The sequence below is a fragment of the Seriola aureovittata genome, chromosome 11, assembly GCF_021018895.1.
Source record: "Seriola aureovittata isolate HTS-2021-v1 ecotype China chromosome 11, ASM2101889v1, whole genome shotgun sequence".
In the NCBI taxonomy this organism is placed as follows: Eukaryota; Metazoa; Chordata; class Actinopteri; order Carangiformes; family Carangidae; genus Seriola; species Seriola aureovittata.
Genome location: NC_079374.1, coordinates 7,541,421 through 7,562,947, shown reverse-complemented (window position 1 = coordinate 7,562,947; position 21,527 = coordinate 7,541,421). Strand labels below are relative to the sequence as shown.

Sequence of the window (21,527 nt, the reverse complement as noted above, 5' to 3'; positions counted from 1 at the left end):
GTCCACACCAGCCCAATACCTGCTTCATTGAGACTCAGTCCCTGACAAAAAAGACTCTCAAATTTCAGGACAGTTGGTTTTGGCAGTACAAATGGCTTCATTACAGCCCTTTGTTTAAGGGCGTGCTATGTTTTTACTGTGCCAAATATTTTGGAGATCAGAAATCCTCTCTAGCCAGTAAGGCTGATGGAACTTTTATTAAAACAGGAAGACAGTGATTGTCATTCAGCAGTGATGATGACACATTTGCACCGCAAACAGCCTGTCAGTACACAGCTTTCCTCTCAGTTAAAAAAGCAGCAGTAGGTAGCCAGAAATAATCTCTTAAAGATTGTGGGAGGGGTCATATGCTTGGCAAGACAGGGCAATGCTTTAAGGGGGCATGACAACAAAGAGGGCAACTTCCACCAGCTGATTAAGACACTGTAATTGTTGAAAGAAAATTTCAATAAAAAATAAGTTATAAAAAAAAAAAGAAGGGGTTTTTGGGGGCGTGGCTATTTGATTGATATACCTGGTCTGCAATGATTGATCAGATGACGCGGCAGGCCGGGAGGTCGATCACCGGAGGATCAGTCACCGGAGGAGAGCTTGGGTCGTGAGCGTTTCGTATTGAATCAGTTGTGTTGAATATTATTTTTCTCAATATTTGTCCGTGGAATAATAATTTAGCACTGGCAGTTTTGCTGTTAGTTATTTAGTTTTAATGAGTTTTCGGTTCACAGTAATTATGGCTCATTCTTCGTCACTAACAAACTGGAGAGATGATGGTGATATACAGTTTTTTTCGGTAAGTAAATGTTTATTTTCTGAACGTCCTACAGTTTTAATGTGTTTGATGGTAGTAAAAAAAGCTAGTTCATTTTTTCCCTACGTGCTTTGACCGGAGAGCGGCGACAGTTAACACTTTGCTAACTAACAACACTGCTAACCTAGCTAGCTAACCTAGCTAGCTAGCTAGCGGATAACTTAGTGTTTGTTATGCTAACCTTACCTGGTCCCTGGTTTTTACTTTTTTTTCATAAATTAAATAAACAACTTCAAACTTGCTCAAAACTACCAAACATTATTATACACAATATGGAATATACATTTTAATGTTTAGTGTAAATAACTGACAGTAGTTCAATCTGAAATATAATTGAGGATATGTAAACCTGCAACAGATGTACTTACCCGATCAAAATCTTAAAACTGAACAAAAAACTTAAACATACAGACTTAACATGTGGTGTTAAAACAAGTTTGTGTCAGAATCAACAGCTGTCAGTACTTACCTTCCCACCACAGGTTGCTGCTCTTTGCATGCTCCAAGAAAACAGAAAACCACTGGATTTACAGAAGGAAATGAATATTTTATTTTGAATCGTTAGTTGTTACTTTAACCAGTTAAGTTTAGCAGCTGCTTTAAACCTCCAGCTGAGGTGAAGGCACACAGTCACGTCAGGGTATTTAGAAAACCATAGATATGCTTATCCTTCTATACTTGAACACAACAGAATAAAGCATTCAACAATCACTTGAACAGAATTATTTTTATCAGCTAATGGCAGTGTCTGTTTTTGTCATTAAAGTTTTTTATTTATTCATACACACATAAACATACAATCAAACTCGAAAACAAACACTGACACCAACATCAACAGACAGTATATCCAGCATACAACCATATATACTGTACAAAGGCCTCCTGCAAATCAACATTTCCTTTTTTGAAACAACCACAATATACATTCAGCACCATGTCTTCAAATTTTTCCATATGTCCTACCTACAAAAAAATACTTTCCCAGGCCCTCCTAAAATGTTCCTCTTCATTGTTAATTCTAGCCAACATGCGTTCATATGATGCAACTTCTGACATCATTTCCATCCATTTTTTAACATCTGGGGCGACTGTACTCTTCCATAATAGCGGTGACCATCCCAACTTTTAAAACCCCTCGTTCATATTTAGATATATTTAGTATTTCTGTTTGGTCCCCTAACAAACATAGTCTTGGTGATATAGGTACCGCCACACCCAGACATTTACTCACATGTTCCAGTACTTTCTCCCAAAACGGGTACACCAGTTTACATCCCCAAATTACATGTAAAAATGTCCCTATTTCACTCTGACACTTCCAACATAAATTACTTCCTAATAAGCCCATTCTATGTAGTTTTGAAGGGGTGAAATAAAATCGATGAACTATCTTATACTGAATAAATTTCCCCTTTGCCTCTCTCATGTGTTTCCCTGTATTTGATAAGATATTTAACCAATGCTCCTCATTCAGATCACACCCTAGGTCTTTCTGCCAAATGATCCTCAGATTTTTACACACATCTTCTTGTAAACCATTAAATGTCTTGTAGAATATGGCTGCTCTGTGTGTTATACTTGGTAGATCCAAAACTTCCATCAATGTATTCTTGTGGTGATTAAATTTACCCTTTGTGATACAGTCTCTTATTTGTAAATATTTCCAATAATTACCTTTATATTCCAGATTATATTTTTGCATAATATAGGCAAACGACATGAAAACTCCATCCACACACAGGTCTCTTATTTTGCGTATCCCTCTTACAAGCCATTGATTCCAATAAACAGATTTCTTCCCAATACGCACGGCTGGGTTATACCATAGAGAGGCGTAAGGTTGTCTCAAGTGCGAAATACTATATATCTTATGAATTTCTCTCCAAACTGCTTTAGAATAAGACAGCACTGGGTTTGAAAAATAATTATGTTCAGAATTTGTTGCCCAATGTGAGAGGACATCCAGAGGTTCAAATGGGCTAGTTAGTTCTCTTTCAATTTTGATCCAGCTCAGCTCCTGATCTATCCCCTTCCAATGTTTTATCAATCTAGACATTTCAAATGATAGATTATATAATCTTACATTAGGTAGACCCATACCTCCCCCCTCCCCATACCATTGTCTGTTTTTTCTAATGCCTACAACCTACAGCAGGTTTTATGTATCTAACAGGGACCTCTTGTGGCCAAGTGAATTATAACTGTTGTCTGTCAAGGACAAAAGGCGTTGTACACTCCACCTCCAACTATCATGGTCACTCCAAACTTTACTTTCAAATGTAGAGTAGTTGTATACAAACATCATTTGTAGAAGATCATATTAGACTGTTGTAAATAAGAAAATTCCTTTATAATATATAATTTTGCCATCAAATTTCTGGTTGACTAACTTACTCAGACTGTAGCTGCCTATTATCTTTGTAGCAGAATAACATTATATATGTGAACAGAAGGTGGTGCTAGTTTGGTGTCATCATGTAATGTATAGTGCTGTGCACTCAGACTGATGTGATGCAGTTACTGAGACATATCGCCAGTGAAGTGTGACTTTCATATTGAGAAAGGAGGGTGTGGTATGTAACACTTCATATGTAACTAAGACTAGGGGTGTCTTCGTTAAATGTTGAGCACATGCAGTTAGTCCAGTCCAATAATTATGTTTCCTTCCACATTGTTGGTATCCATTATGTATTCACAGTTTTTCATTTATTATTAAATAATGTCCTAAAACACATGATGGATAGACAGATGGAGATTTAGTCCTTTGTATATGTAATTAAGTTTATCTGATAATAATGCTGCTTCAAAAGGTGTGGCAGTAATTGTCAATTAAAACCATTTTAATATTCATGACTTCCTCAGAAGTTGAAGGTGAGAAATAGAAAAAAACAAAACTTCAATCATTTACATGAACTGTGCTGCAGAGCTGTCGTCCTCTGAGAAGACTGGACATTCAGAGCGATGGACGAAATCTACTAGGGTTGCACGGTATACAGCGAGTGTGACGTAGTTGCCCGAGCGGATGTAAGCCGCCTCCCACGCACACTCGCATGTTTAGACTGAGGAGGAGAGAGAAACGACAAGTCGCGTCTTAGACAGACGGACCGGGTTGAAGAAAATACAGTAGATAGAGATGGCACCTCCAGAAAAGCCCGTACTTGTGGACAAAATGTTTTAAAATAATACATGTGTTAATACTTTTATTATATATGCTATGATTATGCAAAAGGCCTTTGCGTGTGCGACTGTGTGTGACTGATAAAGATAGAGCATTTCCATCAATATGTAAATGTCTGGAGTCCCTTTATTTACTTAATCCACAACCATCAGATCAGAAATTGCTTCTGCGTGTCATTTCAGAGGGCATGGACAAACTACATGTTTTGGATAAAGACATGTACGCTCACATTTACTGCTCTGGGAAATCACCAATTCACCAAACTAGTATGAACCCTCAAATTTCATATTACATCGTCCATTCCAAAAACCCTCATACCAAATAACAACACAGTGAATTTGTTTCTATTCCACTAAAAAGGACTTTAAACCTCCGTACCAAGCATTAAGTTGTCCTGAGAACGCAGAGTTCCTGTTTTATGTGACAATTTTCATCGGATATTCTCATCACTTCTTACTTCCTCAAAAGTTAAACTGTAAAGACCCTTTACACATCTGACTTTAACAACTCATGAAAAAAAAAAAAATATATATATATATATATATACTTTCTTATAAATAATGTCATTCATAGATAGATAGATAGAGAGAGAGAAAGAAAGAAAGAAAAAAAGAAAGAATCAATCAAAAACCACAATCAACAACACAACTACACAAGGAAACAAGAACAAAAATAAATCTGATGTATCCCCTCTGAAACTGGTGACTTCCTCCAAAGTTGAAGGTGAGAAATTGTGCTGCAGAGATCACATTCTCTCAGAAAGTGATGTGAGCGATGGACGACATCTATGCCAATGTTGAATGCGGCAAACCTGGCCAATCAAGACCTTCACCAAGTCAGACAGGTAAAAATGTTCAGACAATGTGACTGAGCTGAGGATAAATCTGTTTAATCATCTGTTACTGTATTTACTCACTGGTCTTTTCTCTGTTCAGTTCCCAGGAGCTCTGAGAGGAGATTTCATGGAGCTGTTGTTCTCTCTCTGAGTCTGCTGAGTCTTCTCCTGCTGGCTGGGCTCATCGGCCTCAGTGTCCACCGTGAGTCTGGTTTCATGTTGTGTTGCACTGCCTTTTACGTTCTTATTGCCCCCTTCATGTACTGTTAACTGCTGCTTTGTTGTCACATCACAAAGTTAAAGAAGTCCTGTCAGCTGGTTTTAAGGTTCAGTGTGTGAATACAGGCTGTGTGCGTTTCTCTGTGGACTGAGGCTTTGATACTTTCACAGTATTAATATAGAAACTAGACCTGATCTATAATCCAACAACACATGGAAATCTCACTTTATACAATATGGAACCTTTAAGTGAAAAGTGTCATATAAAAAGTTCAATACTGATTTTAAAAAATAGGAATTTTTACCAAGGTAGTAGATATGCATATTCAAGCAGTTAAAACAGCAAATCTGTGTAAGTAGAGCTTTGTATCTCGTGTTAAGTAAACAAGTCTCTTTTGTGTATTCAAGTTTTTATTAGTACAAGGCAACAAACGACATCCATCTACATCCATCTACATACATACATACATACATATATATATATATATATATATATATATATATATATATATATATATATATATAACTTCTGCATTAAAAGGGTGGCATTTCTTCAAAGTCATGATTTTTCTAATATCTACTGTGAAATAAGGAACTAAGAAAACGAAGTACATAAGAGGAAATTCACAGATCCAGATCATCTTTTAATGTAACGAGCATGTACCCCATAGGATTCTTTTGTGTCTGGTTCTGTGATTTTGTAATAAACGTAAAGGCGTCTCTTGATTTATTTCAGACCATAAAAATTCAAATGCAGAACTCTCCACTGGAGAAGCCAACCTGACTAAGTGTCTTCAGGCCAGTGACATCAAACTCTCCTCCCTGACTGAAGAGAGAGACCAGCTGAATACCAGTCTCACTGAAATGACTAAAGAGCTGAAGAGGCTTCAGAGTTTGTCCAAACAGAGTGAGTGTTTGCCTGTGTGGTTTCTGCACAGCTGTCTCTTTATATCTATGAAGCCTGTACGGATCCTCAGTTCTACAGTGTAAAGTCTGTGATCTACTTAATGATGATGCAACTTGTGATATCCAAGTTACACTATTTTCACTTCCAAGGAACCTTTTTATTGTTCTGATGTGCATCATGTATGTGTTAAGTTAGTAACTGGACTAAAAGTAGACAGTGAAGAGTCATTAGAAGAAGCAGCATGACTTTGACTTTTGAGCGTTACAACACCTTCAAATGAGGAATTGTGAGTATTGACATATTGGACACATATGACTTTTGTTTGACTCATCTTACAGAGAAAACGTGTCCTGAAGGATGGAGGATGTTCAGCGGTACCTGTTATCTCCTCTCCACTCAGTCTGGTTCTTGGGAAAAAGGCAGAGAGGACTGCAGAGCCAGAGGAGCGGATCTGGTGATCATAGACAGTCTTGAAGAGCAGGTAAAATGTGTATATTTGAATGTTTATGTGCATCTGTATCTGCTTTTTTAACGGATCTGTGAAATTCAACTCAACCTGCTGATATTAAACATAATAAAACGTCAAACTGTCTGAATGCACTTTTGCTTTTCTGTACCATCTTTTTCTGGTTTTCCAACAAGAATTCATGACACCTTTTCCATGTGTATCATCTTTAGCAAGCTAGCTAACATTGCTTTAGCCTTCCACTGTGTTTTAATATCGTATATAATGTTGTATGCATTTGATCAGTAGAATATCTTTGTATCAGTTAAAAATTCAGTGGAAAATCTGTGGAAATGTCCCATATTTGGACATCAGTCAACAAGAACGACAGGCATTTTAAAAAAATTTTTTATCATTTTGTGCTAAGTTCAATGAAATTCAATTCCTGATTCCTTTTCTGGTGAAAGTTATGAATGTAATTATGGATCTGTGAGACTGAATGTTGACGTCGCTATGATCTAAATAGGAGGACTCGTACCAAAAAGGTCTTAAAGGAACGGCAGAATCTAAATGTCCGAACCTCTGTGGGCAACAAACATTAGAACAAAAGAGCCTACTGTTTCTGAACAGGTCACATCCACTCTGTAAAGTTTTGCAAAGGTACATGGTGTTGTCCTTGATGCTACGGCACAAATGTCTCCCAAAGGAACCCCCTTCAGTGCAGCCCATGCAGTAGCGACACTTCTGCATGGTTCACATAAGGTCTCGAGTGAAGGCAGAATGAAGGAACTAAGGAACAGAGTGAGGTCGAGACAGATCCACATTTAGCAGCGACTAAAGTCGGACACCAGCATGTGTCACATTGATCTCCTGTCTCTACCAGAGTTCCTGCACCGTGGTTTGGTAAACACATTTAGAGGAATAAATGAGCGCAGTGGTTTCGTTTCACTGATCTTGTTTTTTGTGTTTGTTTGTTCTTTTTGGCTTGAAACAGACACTCCTTACTGGATTTGCTGCAGGAAAAAAGTTTTGGTGGATTGGTTTGACTGACAGGGACGAGGAGGGGACCTGGAAATGGATTGATGGAACTCCATTGACTCAAAGGTCAGACTTGAATGATTTTCTACTGAGCGGTTTTGGAGAACGTTTGCTGTATAAGTGTGTAGTAAGACTAAAATACCTGTATGTTAATGTAATTTTATATGATTATATATATCATATGACAGTGACGTAGCTCAATAAAGCCCTCACTCGACCCTGCTCACTTGTAAATCACTTTGGATAAAAGCGTTTGTTGAATGAGACTCTGTTCTTGTAAGAGGTTAATGTTGTTGTCATGCTCTTGTTCTTTAACCTTCTAGTTACTGGTGGGAAGGGCAGCCTGATAATGGTGGTGGAGATTCGCAGTGGGGGGAAGAAGACTGTGCACATATATTAACTAGCAGGGATTTTGATAAAAACTGGAACGATCAGTCATGTACTGCTTCTGTGAAATGGATCTGTGAGAAAATGGCTTAGCGCTGGTGTGTAATCTCCATTCATGCTTTTACAAAGACCTTTGGTATTGAGTGTCCGTTTATGCTTGTGTGTGTGAAAGAGAGACTCATGTGTTACTACTTCTTTCTCATCAAAATTATAAAATCTATCAATCAACAAATTTTCAAATGACATAATGTTATACAATATGGGACCTTTTAATGTTTAGTGTAAATAACTGACAGTAGTTCAATCTGAAATATAATTGAGGATATGTAAACCTGCAACAAGCGATGTACTTACCCGATCAAAACCTTAAAACTGAACAATAAACTTAAACATACAGACTTAACATGTGGTGTTAAAACAAGTTTGCTGTCAGTACTTACCTTCCCACCACAGGTTGCTGCTCTTTGCATGCTCCATGAAAACAGAAAACCACTGGATTTACAGAAGGAAATGAATATTTTATTTTGAATCGTTAGTTGTTACTTTAACTAGTTAAGTTTAGCAGCTGCTCTAAAGCTCCAGCTGAGGTGAAGGCACACAGTCACGCCAGGGTATTTAGAAAACCATAGATATGCTTATCCTTCTATACTTGAACACAACAGAATAAAGCATTCAACAATCACTTGAACAGAATTATTTTTATCAGCTAATGGCAGTGTCTGTTTTTTCTAATGCCTACAACCTACAGCAGGTTTTATGTATCTAACAGGGACCTCTTGTGGCCAAGTGAATTATAACTGTTGTCTGTCAAGGACAAAAGGCGTTGTACACTCCACCTCCAACTATAATGGTCACTCCAAACTGTATTTTACAAATGTAGACTATTTGTATACAAACATCATTTGTAGAAGATCATATTAGACTGTTGTAAATAAGAAAATTCCTTATATAATATATAATTTTGCCATCAAATTTCTGGTTGACTAACTTACTCAGACTGTAGCTGCCTATTATCTTTGTAGCAGAATAACATTATATATGTGAACAGAAGGTGGTGCTAGTTTGGTGTCATCATGTAATGTATAGTGCTGTGCACTCAGACTGATGTGATGCAGTTACTGAGACATATCGCCAGTGAAGTGTGACTTTCATATTGAGAAAGGAGGGTGTGGTATGTAACACTTCATATGTAACTAAGACTAGGGGTGTCTTCGTTAAATGTTGAGCACATGCAGTTAGTCCAGTCCAATAATTATGTTTCCTTCCACATTGTTGGTATCCATTATGTATTCACAGTTTTTCATTTATTATTAAATAATGTCCTAAAACACATGATGGATAGACAGATGGAGATTTAGTCCTTTGTAAATGTAATTTAGTTTATCTGATAATAATGCTGCTTCAAAAGGTGTGGCAGTAATTGTCAATTAAAACCATTTTAATATTCATGACTTCCTCAGAAGTTGAAGGTGAGAAATAGAAAAAAACAAAACTTCAATCATTTACATGAACTGTGCTGCAGAGCTGTCGTCCTCTGAGAAGACTGGACATTCAGAGCGATGGACGAAATCTACTAGGGTTGCACGGTATACAGCGAGTGTGACGTAGTTGCCCGAGCGGATGTAAGCCGCCTCCCACGCACACTCGCATGTTTAGACTGAGGAGGAGAGAGAAACGACAAGTCGCGTCTTAGACAGACGGAGCGGGTTGAAGAAAATACAGTAGATAGAGATGGCAGCTCCAGAAAAGCCCGTACTTGTGGACAAAATGTTTTAAAATAATACATGTGTTAATACTTTTATTATATATGCTATGATTATGCAAAAGGCCTTTGCGTGTGCGACTGTGTGTGACTGATAAAGATAGAGCATTTCCATCAATATGTAAATGTCTGGAGTCCCTTTATTTACTTAATCCACAACCATCAGATCAGAAATTGCTTCTGCGTGTCATTTCAGAGGGCATGGACAAACTACATGTTTTGGATAAAGACATGTACGCTCACATTTACTGCTCTGGGAAATCACCAATTCACCAAACTAGTATGAACCCTCAAATTTCATATTACATCGTCCATTCCAAAAACCCTCATACCAAATAACAACACAGTGAATTTGTTTCTATTCCACTAAAAAGGACTTTAAACCTCCGTACCAAGCATTAAGTTGTCCTGAGAACGCAGAGTTCCTGTTTTATGTGACAATTTTCATCGGATATTCTCATCACTTCTTACTTCCTCAAAAGTTAAACTGTAAAGACCCTTTACACATCTGACTTTAACAACTCATGAAAGAAAAAAAAAAAATATATATATATATACTTTCTTATAAATAATGTCATTCATAGATAGATAGATAGAGAGAGAGAAAGAAAAAAAGAAAAAAAGAAAGAATCAATCAAAAACCACAATCAACAACACAACTACACAAGGAAACAAGAACAAAAATAAATCTGATGTATCCCCTCTGAAACTGGTGACTTCCTCCAAAGTTGAAGGTGAGAAATTGTGCTGCAGAGATCACATTCTCTCAGAAAGTGATGTGAGCGATGGACGACATCTATGCCAATGTTGAATGCGGCAAACCTGGCCAATCAAGACCTTCACCAAGTCAGACAGGTAAAAATGTTCAGACAATGTGACTGAGCTGAGGATAAATCTGTTTAATCATCTGTTACTGTATTTACTCACTGGTCTTTTCTCTGTTCAGGTCCCAGGAGCTCTGAGAGGAGATTTCATGGAGCTGTTGTTCTCTCTCTGAGTCTGCTGAGTCTTCTCCTGCTGGCTGGGCTCATCGGCCTCAGTGTCCACTGTGAGTCTGGTTTCATGTTGTGTTGCACTGCCTTTTACGTTCTTATTGCCCCCTTCATGTACTGTTAACTGCTGCTTTGTTGTCACATCACAAAGTTAAAGAAGTCCTGTCAGCTGGTTTTAAGGTTCAGTGTGTGAATACAGGCTGTGTGCGTTTCTCTGTGGACTGAAGCTTTGATACTTTCACTTTCCAACACATGGAAATCTCACTTTATACAATATGGAACCTTTAAGTGTCATAAAAAGTTCAATACTGATTTTAAAAAATAGGAATTTTTACCAAGGTAGTAGATATGCATATTCAAGCAGTTAAAACAGCAAATCTGTGTAAGTAGAGCTTTGTATCTTGTGTTAAGTAAACAAGTCTCTTTTGTGTATTCAAGTTTTTATTGGTACAAGGCAACAAACAACATCCATCTATATCCATCTGCATATATATATATAACGATGCGGGACTCAAAACGAGGCCAACTGCAGCGAGGACTGTAGCCTCTACACATGGGGCGCGTGCTTAGATCACTATGCCACACGACTCCCCCCCCATATATTCTTAATTGGTTTCGGTACCCTGTTCTGTCTTTCTCTCAGTTTGTTTGTTTTAAAAATCAAAGCAGCTTTTAATCGAAGTGTCATATAAAAAGTTCAACACTGGTATAAAAAAAAATGTTTTTCATGTTTTGTGATTATGACGCAATGCTGTGTAAGCAGGGCTTCGGATAAACACCAGCATCAAGCAAACTTACATTTTAGTGCTGTAATCCAACTGTTTGATTTTCATGTCAATATTTATTTGATATCTCCAGAGCCCCTAAGGGGACACAAGTTTTTCATTTTCTTCCCCATGTCCCCTTAGGGACTCCGTAGGGGGGATATCAAAATATTTGCTGGGAAAAGATTAGAGAGAGAGAGTTGACTCCTCAGTTTCACTTCTCTGTCTTTTTTTATTTGACTATAAATACATCTACTGTTCATTCATGTGCGACACTTTTGCATTAGAGGAGTGGCATGAAAGACATGGTATTATCAGGACGCAACATACAAAGCAAGAAGGTCGAGATAATATGACTCAATTGTTAAAAGCAGATCCATAGACGCAAATGTCTTTTCTTTTCTGGTGGTGTGATCCTGTAATAAACATACAGATCTCTCTTGATTGATTTTAGACTATAACTCCGTACAGCTTTCAGCTGCAGAAGCCAACCTGACTGAGCGATTTCAGGCCAGTGATGACAAACTCTTCTCCCTGACTGAAGAGAGAGACCTGCTTGTTGCCAATCTCACGGAAATGACTAAAGAGCTGAACAGGCTTCAGAGTTGAGTCTCATCTGTGGTTACTGACCCCACACACACACACACACACACACACACACACACACACACACACACACACACAATGTAGAATAGCACAGAGCTGGTGTTGTACTCTGAGCTCTAATCATCTACAATCTGCAAATTTGAAGTTCTTCTTTACTCTGCCGTTCATGTTTTCATCAGTGAATTTTTCTATTTACAGAGACATTTTGTCCTGCAGGATGGAGGAGGTTTAGTCATGCCTGTTATTTCCTCTCCTGTAACACTGGTTCCTGGGAAAAAGGCAGAGAGGACTGCAGAGCCAAAGAAGCAGATCTAGTGATCATAGACAGTCTTGAAGAGCAGGTACTGTGCAGGCGTGTTTGTGTAAATAAATGTTGATATTCCATATTTCCAAACAAGACTGAGAGTCTATAGCCAATCTCGTGCTGCTAAATGTTCCTTGTGTTGCTTTAGTACATTGGCATGCTAACATTTGCTAATTACCAATCAACACAAGGTACAGCTGAAGCTGATGGGAATGTCATGGGTTTTGTTTGATTGTAAATCAAAGCATTTGATAAAATGAACATTTTAACCAGATGGATAAAGTTCATAGATCAAAGTAATTACAGTTCATCTGCTGGGGACCGTGAATGTCTGTACCAAATTTCAAAGCAATTTATCCAATAGTAAAAGCTACAAAGTCTAGCTCATCGTGCGTAAAGGAAATGTCAGAGAATCACCATTAAAGGTAGACTGTGCAATGCTGGAAAATGTCTGCTGATATTTGAACTTGACAGCAAAACAAACAACATGCATACAAACACAGCATCCAAAACACAACAGAGTAAAAAAAAACAGTGAGAGTTAGTTGTTTAGTTTATTTTTTATAAAACTACAGTGACAGAAGAGGGGACCGTAGATTTGAAGCAATGCTAACGAGGAAGCTAAGCTAGCATTTTGAATTAAGCATTCAACCAAATAAACCCACTGTGCTAGCAAACTTGTGTTTTTAAGGTCTTTGTCGCTATAAAACCTTTTATAAAAGAGCAAACAACAAGACAACTAGCTGTCTCCTTCAAAGCTAACAGCAAACCAGCTGTAGACAGTGATACTTGCAACTCTCCTGCTATTGTAGCTAACGTCTGTAGCTAACTTTCTGTTTTTATTGAACAGACGTTCCTCTCTAAGCTCATCAAGGAAGAAACTCTGGCTTGGATCGGTTTGACTGACAAAGCCAGCGAGGGAACCTGGATATGGATCGATGGAACTCCACTGTCTCTACAGTAAGGCAGACGTGTGCTTCCCCTTGTTGGATAGAAACTAAAATATAAACACTGTTGTATCTATTTGTTGGGATAATTATGGGGATCAGAAACCACAGACGTGTTCTCAGTATAATCACGCCAGTTGAACTGAAATGTATTTCCCAGTAAGGCCACTAGGTGGTGCTGTGGTTCTTTCAGTCAGGCTTCTACCTGCCATCTGCAGCCATGAAGCGGTGAACTTCACCATTTCAGATATTTGGGAGATTCGTTGATGTTTTAAAGGTTAATGCAATATGTATTGGCTGACACAGCTTTAGAGATGTCATTGAACAGAATGACATAACCCAAAATATAGATACCGTATTTAAGTTAGGTAGTTTGGTAACTATTTAAAAACTTCTTTAAAAAGAAACAGGATTTAGTTCCTGTGGGTTTTGTGTACAAATATTAAAACGAAGAGGAGATATTCAACATAATAAAGTGTCACTTCAAAGCTGCGTGTATTTATAAATTTTATTTTTATGTGTCGATTATTCAGCCAAGTAATTTAAGTAAGTAAGATTCTAATGGATTAATTAGACAATGACAATCTCTGTGTATGAGATGGACGTAGAAAATGCTGTGTAGCAACTGTCAACCTCAAGTATTGTTTACATTTTGCAGGTCAGCTGGTGGTATTAGTTCGACTCTGCTTTGACAAACGTTTATGCATTCCTATGCAGTTATGCAGTTGAAGTGGGAGCTGGGTAGTTGACAATGAGTCCTTGTGTGAGGGAGCTTCTGTCACCCATGTTAGCTGTTTCTGAGACTTGATACTGGTGTTAGAGACTCTGAGAGGAGGTGTGACGTTGAGAATCTTTGTAGGAAATGCTGCAGCGATCGACAACCTAAAGTACTATTCTTACATTCTGCAGTGTCTCTCAAGTTCTTGCATATGAGGCAAAAACACAACACTGACATATCGCCTTAGAAAACTGATATGCTACAAGTATTAGCAAACAGTTGAACACTCCGAGCGATATTACAATTAGTTGGAGTTGGGTTTGTTTTCAACTACTAAACTTTGTGTCAGGTTGTGTGAAGCGGGACTATCTAATGTTTTTTCAGCTACCTGCAGTGGTTGGACAGAACACTGATAAGAATGGAGGTGTTGACCAAGAAGCAATGAGCTAAATGCTAAAACACTCCATGGAGCTAAGGGAATCATTCTCTGTGTGGTTGTGTCCTTTTATTTGATGCGTTGTGACAAATATAGATTAATACCTTCCTGTTGAATAGCATGAATAATAGACCATGTTCATGCTCACTGTTGTCTTGTTGATCTGTTAGGTACTGGAGGGAGACACAGCCTGATAACGGTGGTGGACATCAAAGTCTCGGGGAAGAGGACTGTGGCCAAATCATACTGGGGACGAATGATTTAACGAACTGGAATGATTTGCCATGTAAAAATGATGTGAAATGGATCTGTGAGATAAATGATTACATCAGAAAATGTCCTATACCTACAAATCATGGCTGAGTTGGTAGTAAGAGAGATATTTTGTAATTATATCACCAAATCACCTGAAGATGAACGTTCTGTCTATCACAAAATTGCAATACAACAACCTCATATAGTTCAATTATTGATTTGTGACTTTGTTATTGCTCTGTGAGGTTTCCAAGAGAGCTCATGATTATATTAATTATATTGATTTTGAATACCCCACCAATGTTAAATCCATGATTTATCCTCCTTTTTTCCTCCTCTTTTAATCAATTTCCAAAAACGGGAATCCACGTTTTTTTTTTTTAGGCAAACAGAACAAACAAAAATATTTTTGGATCGAAAAAAACAGACAAATCATTAATATGTAAAATGAAAAGTATTGACCCTCGTGAGACTCCACATGTATGTTCAGAATCACTGCCAGCAAACTATACATGTTGTTGTTTTTCAAATAGCTCCTTAACCATTGCTGAACGATGCTTCTCATGCCGTATACCTGTTGTTTAGAAAGTAATCTGTCATGATACATTGTTTCAAATACTTTTATACAAATACTGTTGTGTTTAAGTTGTTGTGCTTTACTGTGGGGGCCGTTCAGTATGATGACTGATCAGGTCTTCTGTCGATGGGGAAAGAGGCTTCACTTCCCAGCGTCTTCTCCAGAGCTTTGGGATGTAACGTCATGCAAACAACCTCGACTCAACCTCAGAAATCGAAGGCTGGGATTTTCTTCCGGACCTCCGAAACTGTGCTGCTGACACTGTCGACCCCATCACCTGCGTTTTTTAACTGCTGCTCATGATTCTCAATAACTACAAGGAAAGGCTTGCAGATTGCTTCTGCTCTTTTTGCTGCTATTTTCCTGCAGCTTGCTGCTCAAATGGTCGCTCACTTGCTCTGCCAGAAGTTCTTCATAAACCAGGCTGTTGTAGGGAGGGCAACAGTCCCGTGAAGACGTGCAGCCACGTTTCCACGTGTTCCTTCTGCTGCAATAGGCTCTTCTGATTTCAACAATGCTACAGAGAGATAGAAAACCACAGATTACACCAAAGCCAGTGTCCTGGAACAGAAACAAAGGTCAAGGTCAAAAAGATTTATTCAATGGTTAAAATGAACAAAAAGCACTGTGGTGTCAGTGAACAGAGAACTGGGAACAGAGGACAATGGTTGTTCAGCACATGGCCCAGTGGCTGGGGACCACTGGATTAATTGACTAATCATTCAGTCTATAAAACATCAGAAAACAGTGAAAAATAACCATCACAATTTTCCTGGAGAACAAAGTGACATCATCGAACGCCTTCATGGTGCGTGCTCTACCAGGACAAATTGATTATGTTTTCTGAATTTGTTTGTGTTTTGTTTATTTGCATGTGTTTTCTTAAGTTGCAGTGTTTTGAGCTCTCAGGGCCCCCGTAGAAAGGGCTTCTGCTGGTCCTGACATTTTTTCAACCCTTGGGAGGTAAAATGGGGTCGGCGTCCTGACTGCTGAGGCAAGCAGGTGGTTCCCCAAACCGATTGTGGCGTGGTTGAACAGTGATGGAGGCGTCCTGCAGGGACGCATAAACCTCTCACAGGACTCTGGAGGGATTTACAGCGTTGTCAGCGAGCTGCAGCCAGTCAACATCAGCAGCTCCTACACCTGCAGGATGCTGGTCTTTTTTTTCCATTTACCATGACATTTTATTATAAAAATAAAACTACAGCCATTCTAATCAAACACACAGACAGACACAGGTAGAAAGTAAGTGGTATATTTATGTTTATCAATAGGTTTATATTAAGTATATTTACCCATTTACATACATTTCACTTTACATTTACTTTACATTTTCTGTATATCTTTATATCAGTCAAAGTATGAGGCAACAGATCTTCATCATTTTTGATACACACATATTCTGGATTCTTATATATTAAAAAAGAATAAATATCATCTGTCCAGTGTTTACATTGTGCAGACCTAGGATTTTCAAAATGAATTATGTGTCTATAGACTAAATATAGTATGATATGCTGTTTTGATCCAGTGTAAATGTGATATTTAGCATGTCAAATCAATGTTACACTTATTTTTGTAATTTATTTTTGAGGAGAAAAAATCAAATTTATCTACAAATGAAATGTAGATTTTGTCATGTTTGGCCAAACGTCTTGACAGTTTCCACAGTAAATTTTGTATTTCCACCTCAAACAGAAACACATTTTGTGCATCTTTTATTTAGGTTTTCGTTAGTGAAGGGTCAAGTGAAGGATCCCACCACTGTTACCTCAGTATGGTTAGAGCTAATCTTGTTTTTAAAATACACAAAGGAACCTGACATACTTTTGTTTGTTTGTTTGTTTCTTTTACATCTTTTATTTAGTCATGTAAATTTAATTTCAAATATATTCAACCTTAAGTAAAGTGTTGGAGGAAGCCCTGGGCTCTTGACCTTGTTTATAAACTGATTATCTTCACAAAATGTGAGCCAATACTATAATCTATAATCTATAATCACATAGTTACAGTAAAGGTATTTAACCCGTAATTCAACAAGCTGAGCCTCTTTCTCAGGTAAATCAACAGCATGTACCTATTAATTTGATAAGAAATGAGTTACTGTGACAACATGTCAACAAGAATGAAGCCCACACCTTAAAGGTAATATTTACTTATGGTGTTGTGTTTCAAGTGCTGCGAGAGACGCCAAACAGGCAAAAGAGCAGACTGTCACTGCGTGAAGAAGCAGCAGCAGAAGAAGAAGAAGAAGAAATCTGGTGTATTTTGAATGAGTGGTGGATGTTTAGGACGAATGGCATGACTGGACCTTTGACTTAAGCAGCGGGATCGAAGCGTTTGTTCTTCACTCAGGAGGTTTTGTCGGCAGCCATGGCAACCCTCGGCCAGATCATCTTCGCCAGGTGTGGCCACGAGGTTTGCAGATGTTTTGCACCGGTGGTGATCACATGTTGAAAATATTTATGTGTCTGTTCTGGTGCAAAATTACTCCACTTTATTCGACAGGTTCTTCAGGTTATATAATGTATTGTTAAAGATTTAAGTCTAGTTTCTCAAAGATTATCAACTTTTTTCAGCTTGTGATCTCTTTAAAAAAACAGTGTTGGGGTTCTTTGTCATGGTTCAGATGAGATGTGTATGAGTTGTTAGTGGTTCCATGTTTATTAGGGACATTTGGTCCATACAAGGTGAGAGAAAAGTCCACTCCAGCTGTGTATAAAGTAGCTAAAAGTAGCTCCATCTCAACCATAAAATCCTACTTGAGCACTGATGCATCAGTAACCATGTAACTGTACAGTGACCGTGCTTAAGTGATATTTCTGATGCAAAACTCCTACTGCTAAATGAGTATTCTAGGTTGTTGTATTTTACTTAAGTGAATGATGTATGTAATTGTTCCACCGCTGGGTGTGAGTGGATTTCTGCAGCAGGAGGAGAAGCTGTAAAACTGATCCACGTGTTGATTTTAGCTGAGGCGGTTTCACCTTACACTTCCCCTGTATTTGTGTTTCTTCTTTGTGTGCAGCATGATTACCCTCATCGTCATATTCTCGGCCATCATCATCCTCACCCTCGCCTTGGTCTTCTCAGGTAAGACCCACGGATCCTCGAGTCGTGAGAATCTTGTATCATTAGTGACAGGCCCTGTCAGGCCTGAGGGGACACATGGGTGTGTGCAGCACACACTGTGTTTGTCTAAACTACAAAGCAGTTTATTCTTGTGGATGACAAGACATTGCCAAAAGCATGTGTAGCCTATTTGTTTATAGCGTCATGTGTGATGTTCTGTGTGTATTTGAATGCGTAGCTGAGTTTACATTTAAGATGAATGATGTTTGTGCAGACGTCTGTGGGTGTTTTGTGCATTTTCAGGCTTCTCTCTTGAGCTCTACAGGTCATTGAGCCAATCAGAAGAGAGGAGCCTCTCTTCTGATTGGCTGACTGTTTTCTGAGTTATCAAATAATAATTTCAGGTAAAACACTCAGTGAAACCAAATCCTGCAAGGTTGGATGCTTGGGGCATGGCTGAGAGCGGTGACTGCTTCGTTGTGACATCACAAAGTTCCAGAAGTCCTGACGGCTGGTTTTAAGGCTCAGTTTCTGAATACAGGCTGTGTGCATTTCTCTGTGGACTGAGGCTTTGATACTTTCACAGTATTAATAAAGAACTTAAACCTGATCTATAATCAAACAACACATGGACACAGACCTTTAGACTATATGGGATAAATATGGGCTTTAATAAAGCATCTTCACACAGAACAAGGCCTGTGGATTTTCCTTCCCTTCTCTTACATTGGAGTAACTTTAGTAAGGCATTTCTTCATGGCCAGTTTGCACAACAGGGACAAATGACTCTGGGAATGTGAGTGAACCTGTGAACCTTTAAGAAATCCTTTTAAAATTCTTAGATTTGCACTAAAAAACAATGAAGTAAACTGAAATCTGTCAAAGCTAATAATGTGGATATTTTTCATGATGAGTCTCTGCCTGTGTCCTGGTCCCACAGGATCCTCCTCTGACGTGACGAGCACCAACACAGCGCCCGTCGCCAACCTCGGCAAGGATGAGCTTCTCATCTGCTATCTTCAAACAGAGACTGGACGAACCACAGTCAGCCAGGTGTCAGTCACCTGGACGAAGAAGGACCTAGAGGGACTTGTTTACCGGTATGACGATGGAGCTCCGGATCTTGGGGAGCAGAACTCGCAGTTCAGAGGGAGAACTGAGATCTCCTCTGATGCTTTACTGTCGGGGAACGCCTCCCTGCTGATAAGGAGTGTGAGAAGTGGTGATGAGGGAGAGTACACCTGCAGCATCAGCTCCTCTGACGGAGGAGGGAAAGTCAACATTCGTCTCAGGACAGCAGGTAGGATGACTCGTCTTTCCGGTTTCACTGTGTGTTTGCTCTGAAAATGTATTTCTCTGGAAACACTTGACTTCAGTTCAACTTCGATTAGGATTTATAAACAGTATATAGACACTGGTTTACGACACATATAATGTAGTGGTAAGCAGAGTGTTTATAACTTCTCCTGTAAAGATATATTTTATATTATTACAACTGTGTTTAACTATATGGTCATTCATTATCTGTTTATACAGCGGCCATGTCCACAGGAGGAGTTATTGTGGTTGAAAAATTAATTAATACACTCTTACATCTGCAAATATCTGCATTATAGTGTGTAATAAATTTAATTGATCAAACATGTTTAATCTATACAGCTTATAAATGCTAAATTGGAGGGTTAAAGAGAAGATCTGAACCTGTCAGAGTTACAGGCTGAGGTCAGATGATTTATACTGCTATTTATACTGGATTTTAACTGTATTATTGCACTTATTTATTTTCTTTTTTGCAACTTTATAACCTTGTTTCATGACAGATTGAAAAGTGTTACACATATTGTGATAATGACTCAATGCAGCACAGATTCATGATCTTTTTCTCAGCGCTTATATTGCTTCAGCCTTTTCAGCCCCAACATTTAACTTCTCAAACGGCGTCCTGACTGCTGAGGCAAGCAGGTGGTACCCCAAGCCAAATGTGACGTGGTTGAACAGTGATGGAGGCGTCCTGCAGGGACGCACAAACTTCTCACCGGACTCTGGAGGGATTTACAGCGTAGTCAGCAAGCTGCAGCCAGTCAACATCAGCAGCTCCTACACCTGCAGGATTGAAAATGACTTGGTGTTGTCTGTCTCCAAGGCAACTGTAACAGGTGTGAATTTATGATTATATATCATGATGTGGGTTTCCTAGCATTTAAAATCTTTCTGTTGATGTGACATGAACTTTAATGGTTTTCCCTTTTAAAAGTTTAAATGAGTTTAACCCTAGTGATGTCATCAGATTTGTTATTTCTGATTGTCTCTGTAATTAGGCCCATATTAGTGAATAATAATTTTTATTTTCTATGATTTAAGTCCCTCAACTTCATGGAAGTATGATGCTAAATTGGTGAAATAATCCTAATTTAATATTCTAATTGAACAGAAATTTAGCACGCATTTTTCTAAATAAAAATATTCACTGATATAAGAGTGATTTTGTCATTAACTCATAAATTCAAAATACAAACAAAAACAAATAACCTAGACCCTAAAGTGAAATAGAATAAAAGATGGAAAAAAATGATTATAAAACTTTTCACTCAAAAATATTATTATTTGAATCTCCTTTCATATTTTTCAGGCTCTGGTGTTTCGAAGAACACATACTTCATCTACAGTGCTGCTTCATCTCTGCTGGCGTCAGCTTACCTGAGCATTATAACCAGTGTCCTCTGCATCTGCTATCTGACCTAATTACACACACAAACATACATTAAATACCAATCAATCACTTTATTTGATTGATCTGTATTTAGTGTACATCAAATACAGGTTAAATATTCGCCATACACCTCATCCTGGGTACATACAGTATATCTTTGTGTATGCATGTGCTGCCTTCACTGTCAGGATTTGACAGATGTAAAATAGGCTACATAAAAGCAGTGCAATTAATTTCTGAACATTGTTACTTTGGTTATTAATTTGTTTCAGTGGGTGTTGTTACCATGTAACACCATTTAACTCTACTGCTTTTTCTCAGTCTACTTTTACATTTCCTTTTTATTCCTCTGGTGTATGTGTCATGTTTTGCTGTAAGTGAATTATTTGTCAGTAAACTTTTTAAAAAAGTAAAATTCTTGTTATTTAGAGTTTTTATTTTAAATTGTCAGTCTAACATAAAACTGCATGTGTTGTGTGGAAACTGCATTAAAATAAACAGAATATCAAAATATAGGAAATTTCAGCACTTAAAGACTGAATTCCATACATATTATTATATGATATT

General features: G+C 38.1%; 2 protein-coding genes across 5 annotated transcripts; both read left to right on the top strand.

The window, feature by feature from the left end:
- The first annotated feature begins 232 nt into the window (after window positions 1–232).
- LOC130178141 (CD209 antigen-like protein E) lies at window positions 233–14,898 on the top strand. 4 transcript variants are annotated; one of them, XM_056390275.1, is made up of 8 exons: window positions 233–790; window positions 7,387–7,496; window positions 7,754–10,434; window positions 10,526–10,627; window positions 11,790–11,939; window positions 12,140–12,282; window positions 13,096–13,205; window positions 14,517–14,898. In XM_056390275.1, the coding sequence occupies exons 3-8, from the start codon at window positions 10,365–10,367 to the stop codon at window positions 14,707–14,709; spliced, it is 768 nt and encodes a 255-aa protein (XP_056246250.1). In that variant the 5' UTR covers window positions 233–790; window positions 7,387–7,496; window positions 7,754–10,364; the 3' UTR covers window positions 14,710–14,898. The 4 variants fall into 4 exon arrangements, 3 of the variants coding, with proteins under 3 accessions (XP_056246250.1, XP_056246252.1, XP_056246253.1); XM_056390277.1 differs by lacking the exons at window positions 7,387–7,496; window positions 7,754–10,434; window positions 10,526–10,627 and adding exons at window positions 4,704–4,830; window positions 4,922–5,023 and having other exon boundaries at window positions 234–790; XM_056390278.1 differs by lacking the exons at window positions 10,526–10,627; window positions 11,790–11,939; window positions 12,140–12,282; window positions 13,096–13,205; window positions 14,517–14,898 and adding exons at window positions 4,704–4,830; window positions 4,922–5,023; window positions 5,777–5,947; window positions 6,286–6,428 and having other exon boundaries at window positions 249–790; window positions 7,754–9,699.
- Window positions 14,899–17,391: 2,493 nt separating this feature from the next.
- vtcn1 (V-set domain containing T cell activation inhibitor 1) lies at window positions 17,392–21,412 on the top strand. The gene is made up of 5 exons (XM_056390093.1): window positions 17,392–17,583; window positions 18,207–18,271; window positions 19,191–19,550; window positions 20,155–20,406; window positions 20,880–21,412. Exons 1-5 carry the CDS (start codon window positions 17,552–17,554, stop codon window positions 20,990–20,992), a joined length of 822 nt encoding a protein of 273 aa, XP_056246068.1. The 5' UTR covers window positions 17,392–17,551; the 3' UTR covers window positions 20,993–21,412.
- The last annotated feature ends 115 nt before the right edge of the window (window positions 21,413–21,527 follow it).

What these genes read in the sequence shown, in the direction of transcription:
- LOC130178141 (XM_056390275.1), top strand. Translation starts at nt 10,365, where the DNA reads ATGGACGACATCTATGCCAATGTTGAATGCGGCAAACCTGGCCAATCA. An exon ending in ACCTTCACCAAGTCAGACAG is followed by an intron (nt 10,435 to 10,525) that starts GTAAAAATGTTC and finishes TTCTCTGTTCAG; the next exon opens with GTCCCAGGAGCTCTGAGAGG. An exon ending in TAGACAGTCTTGAAGAGCAG is followed by an intron (nt 12,283 to 13,095) that starts GTACTGTGCAGG and finishes TTTATTGAACAG; the next exon opens with ACGTTCCTCTCTAAGCTCAT.
- vtcn1 (XM_056390093.1), top strand. Translation starts at nt 17,552, where the DNA reads ATGGCAACCCTCGGCCAGATCATCTTCGCCAG. An exon ending in CATTCGTCTCAGGACAGCAG is followed by an intron (nt 19,551 to 20,154) that starts GTAGGATGACTC and finishes ATATTGCTTCAG; the next exon opens with CCTTTTCAGCCCCAACATTT. An exon ending in CTCCAAGGCAACTGTAACAG is followed by an intron (nt 20,407 to 20,879) that starts GTGTGAATTTAT and finishes CATATTTTTCAG; the next exon opens with GCTCTGGTGTTTCGAAGAAC.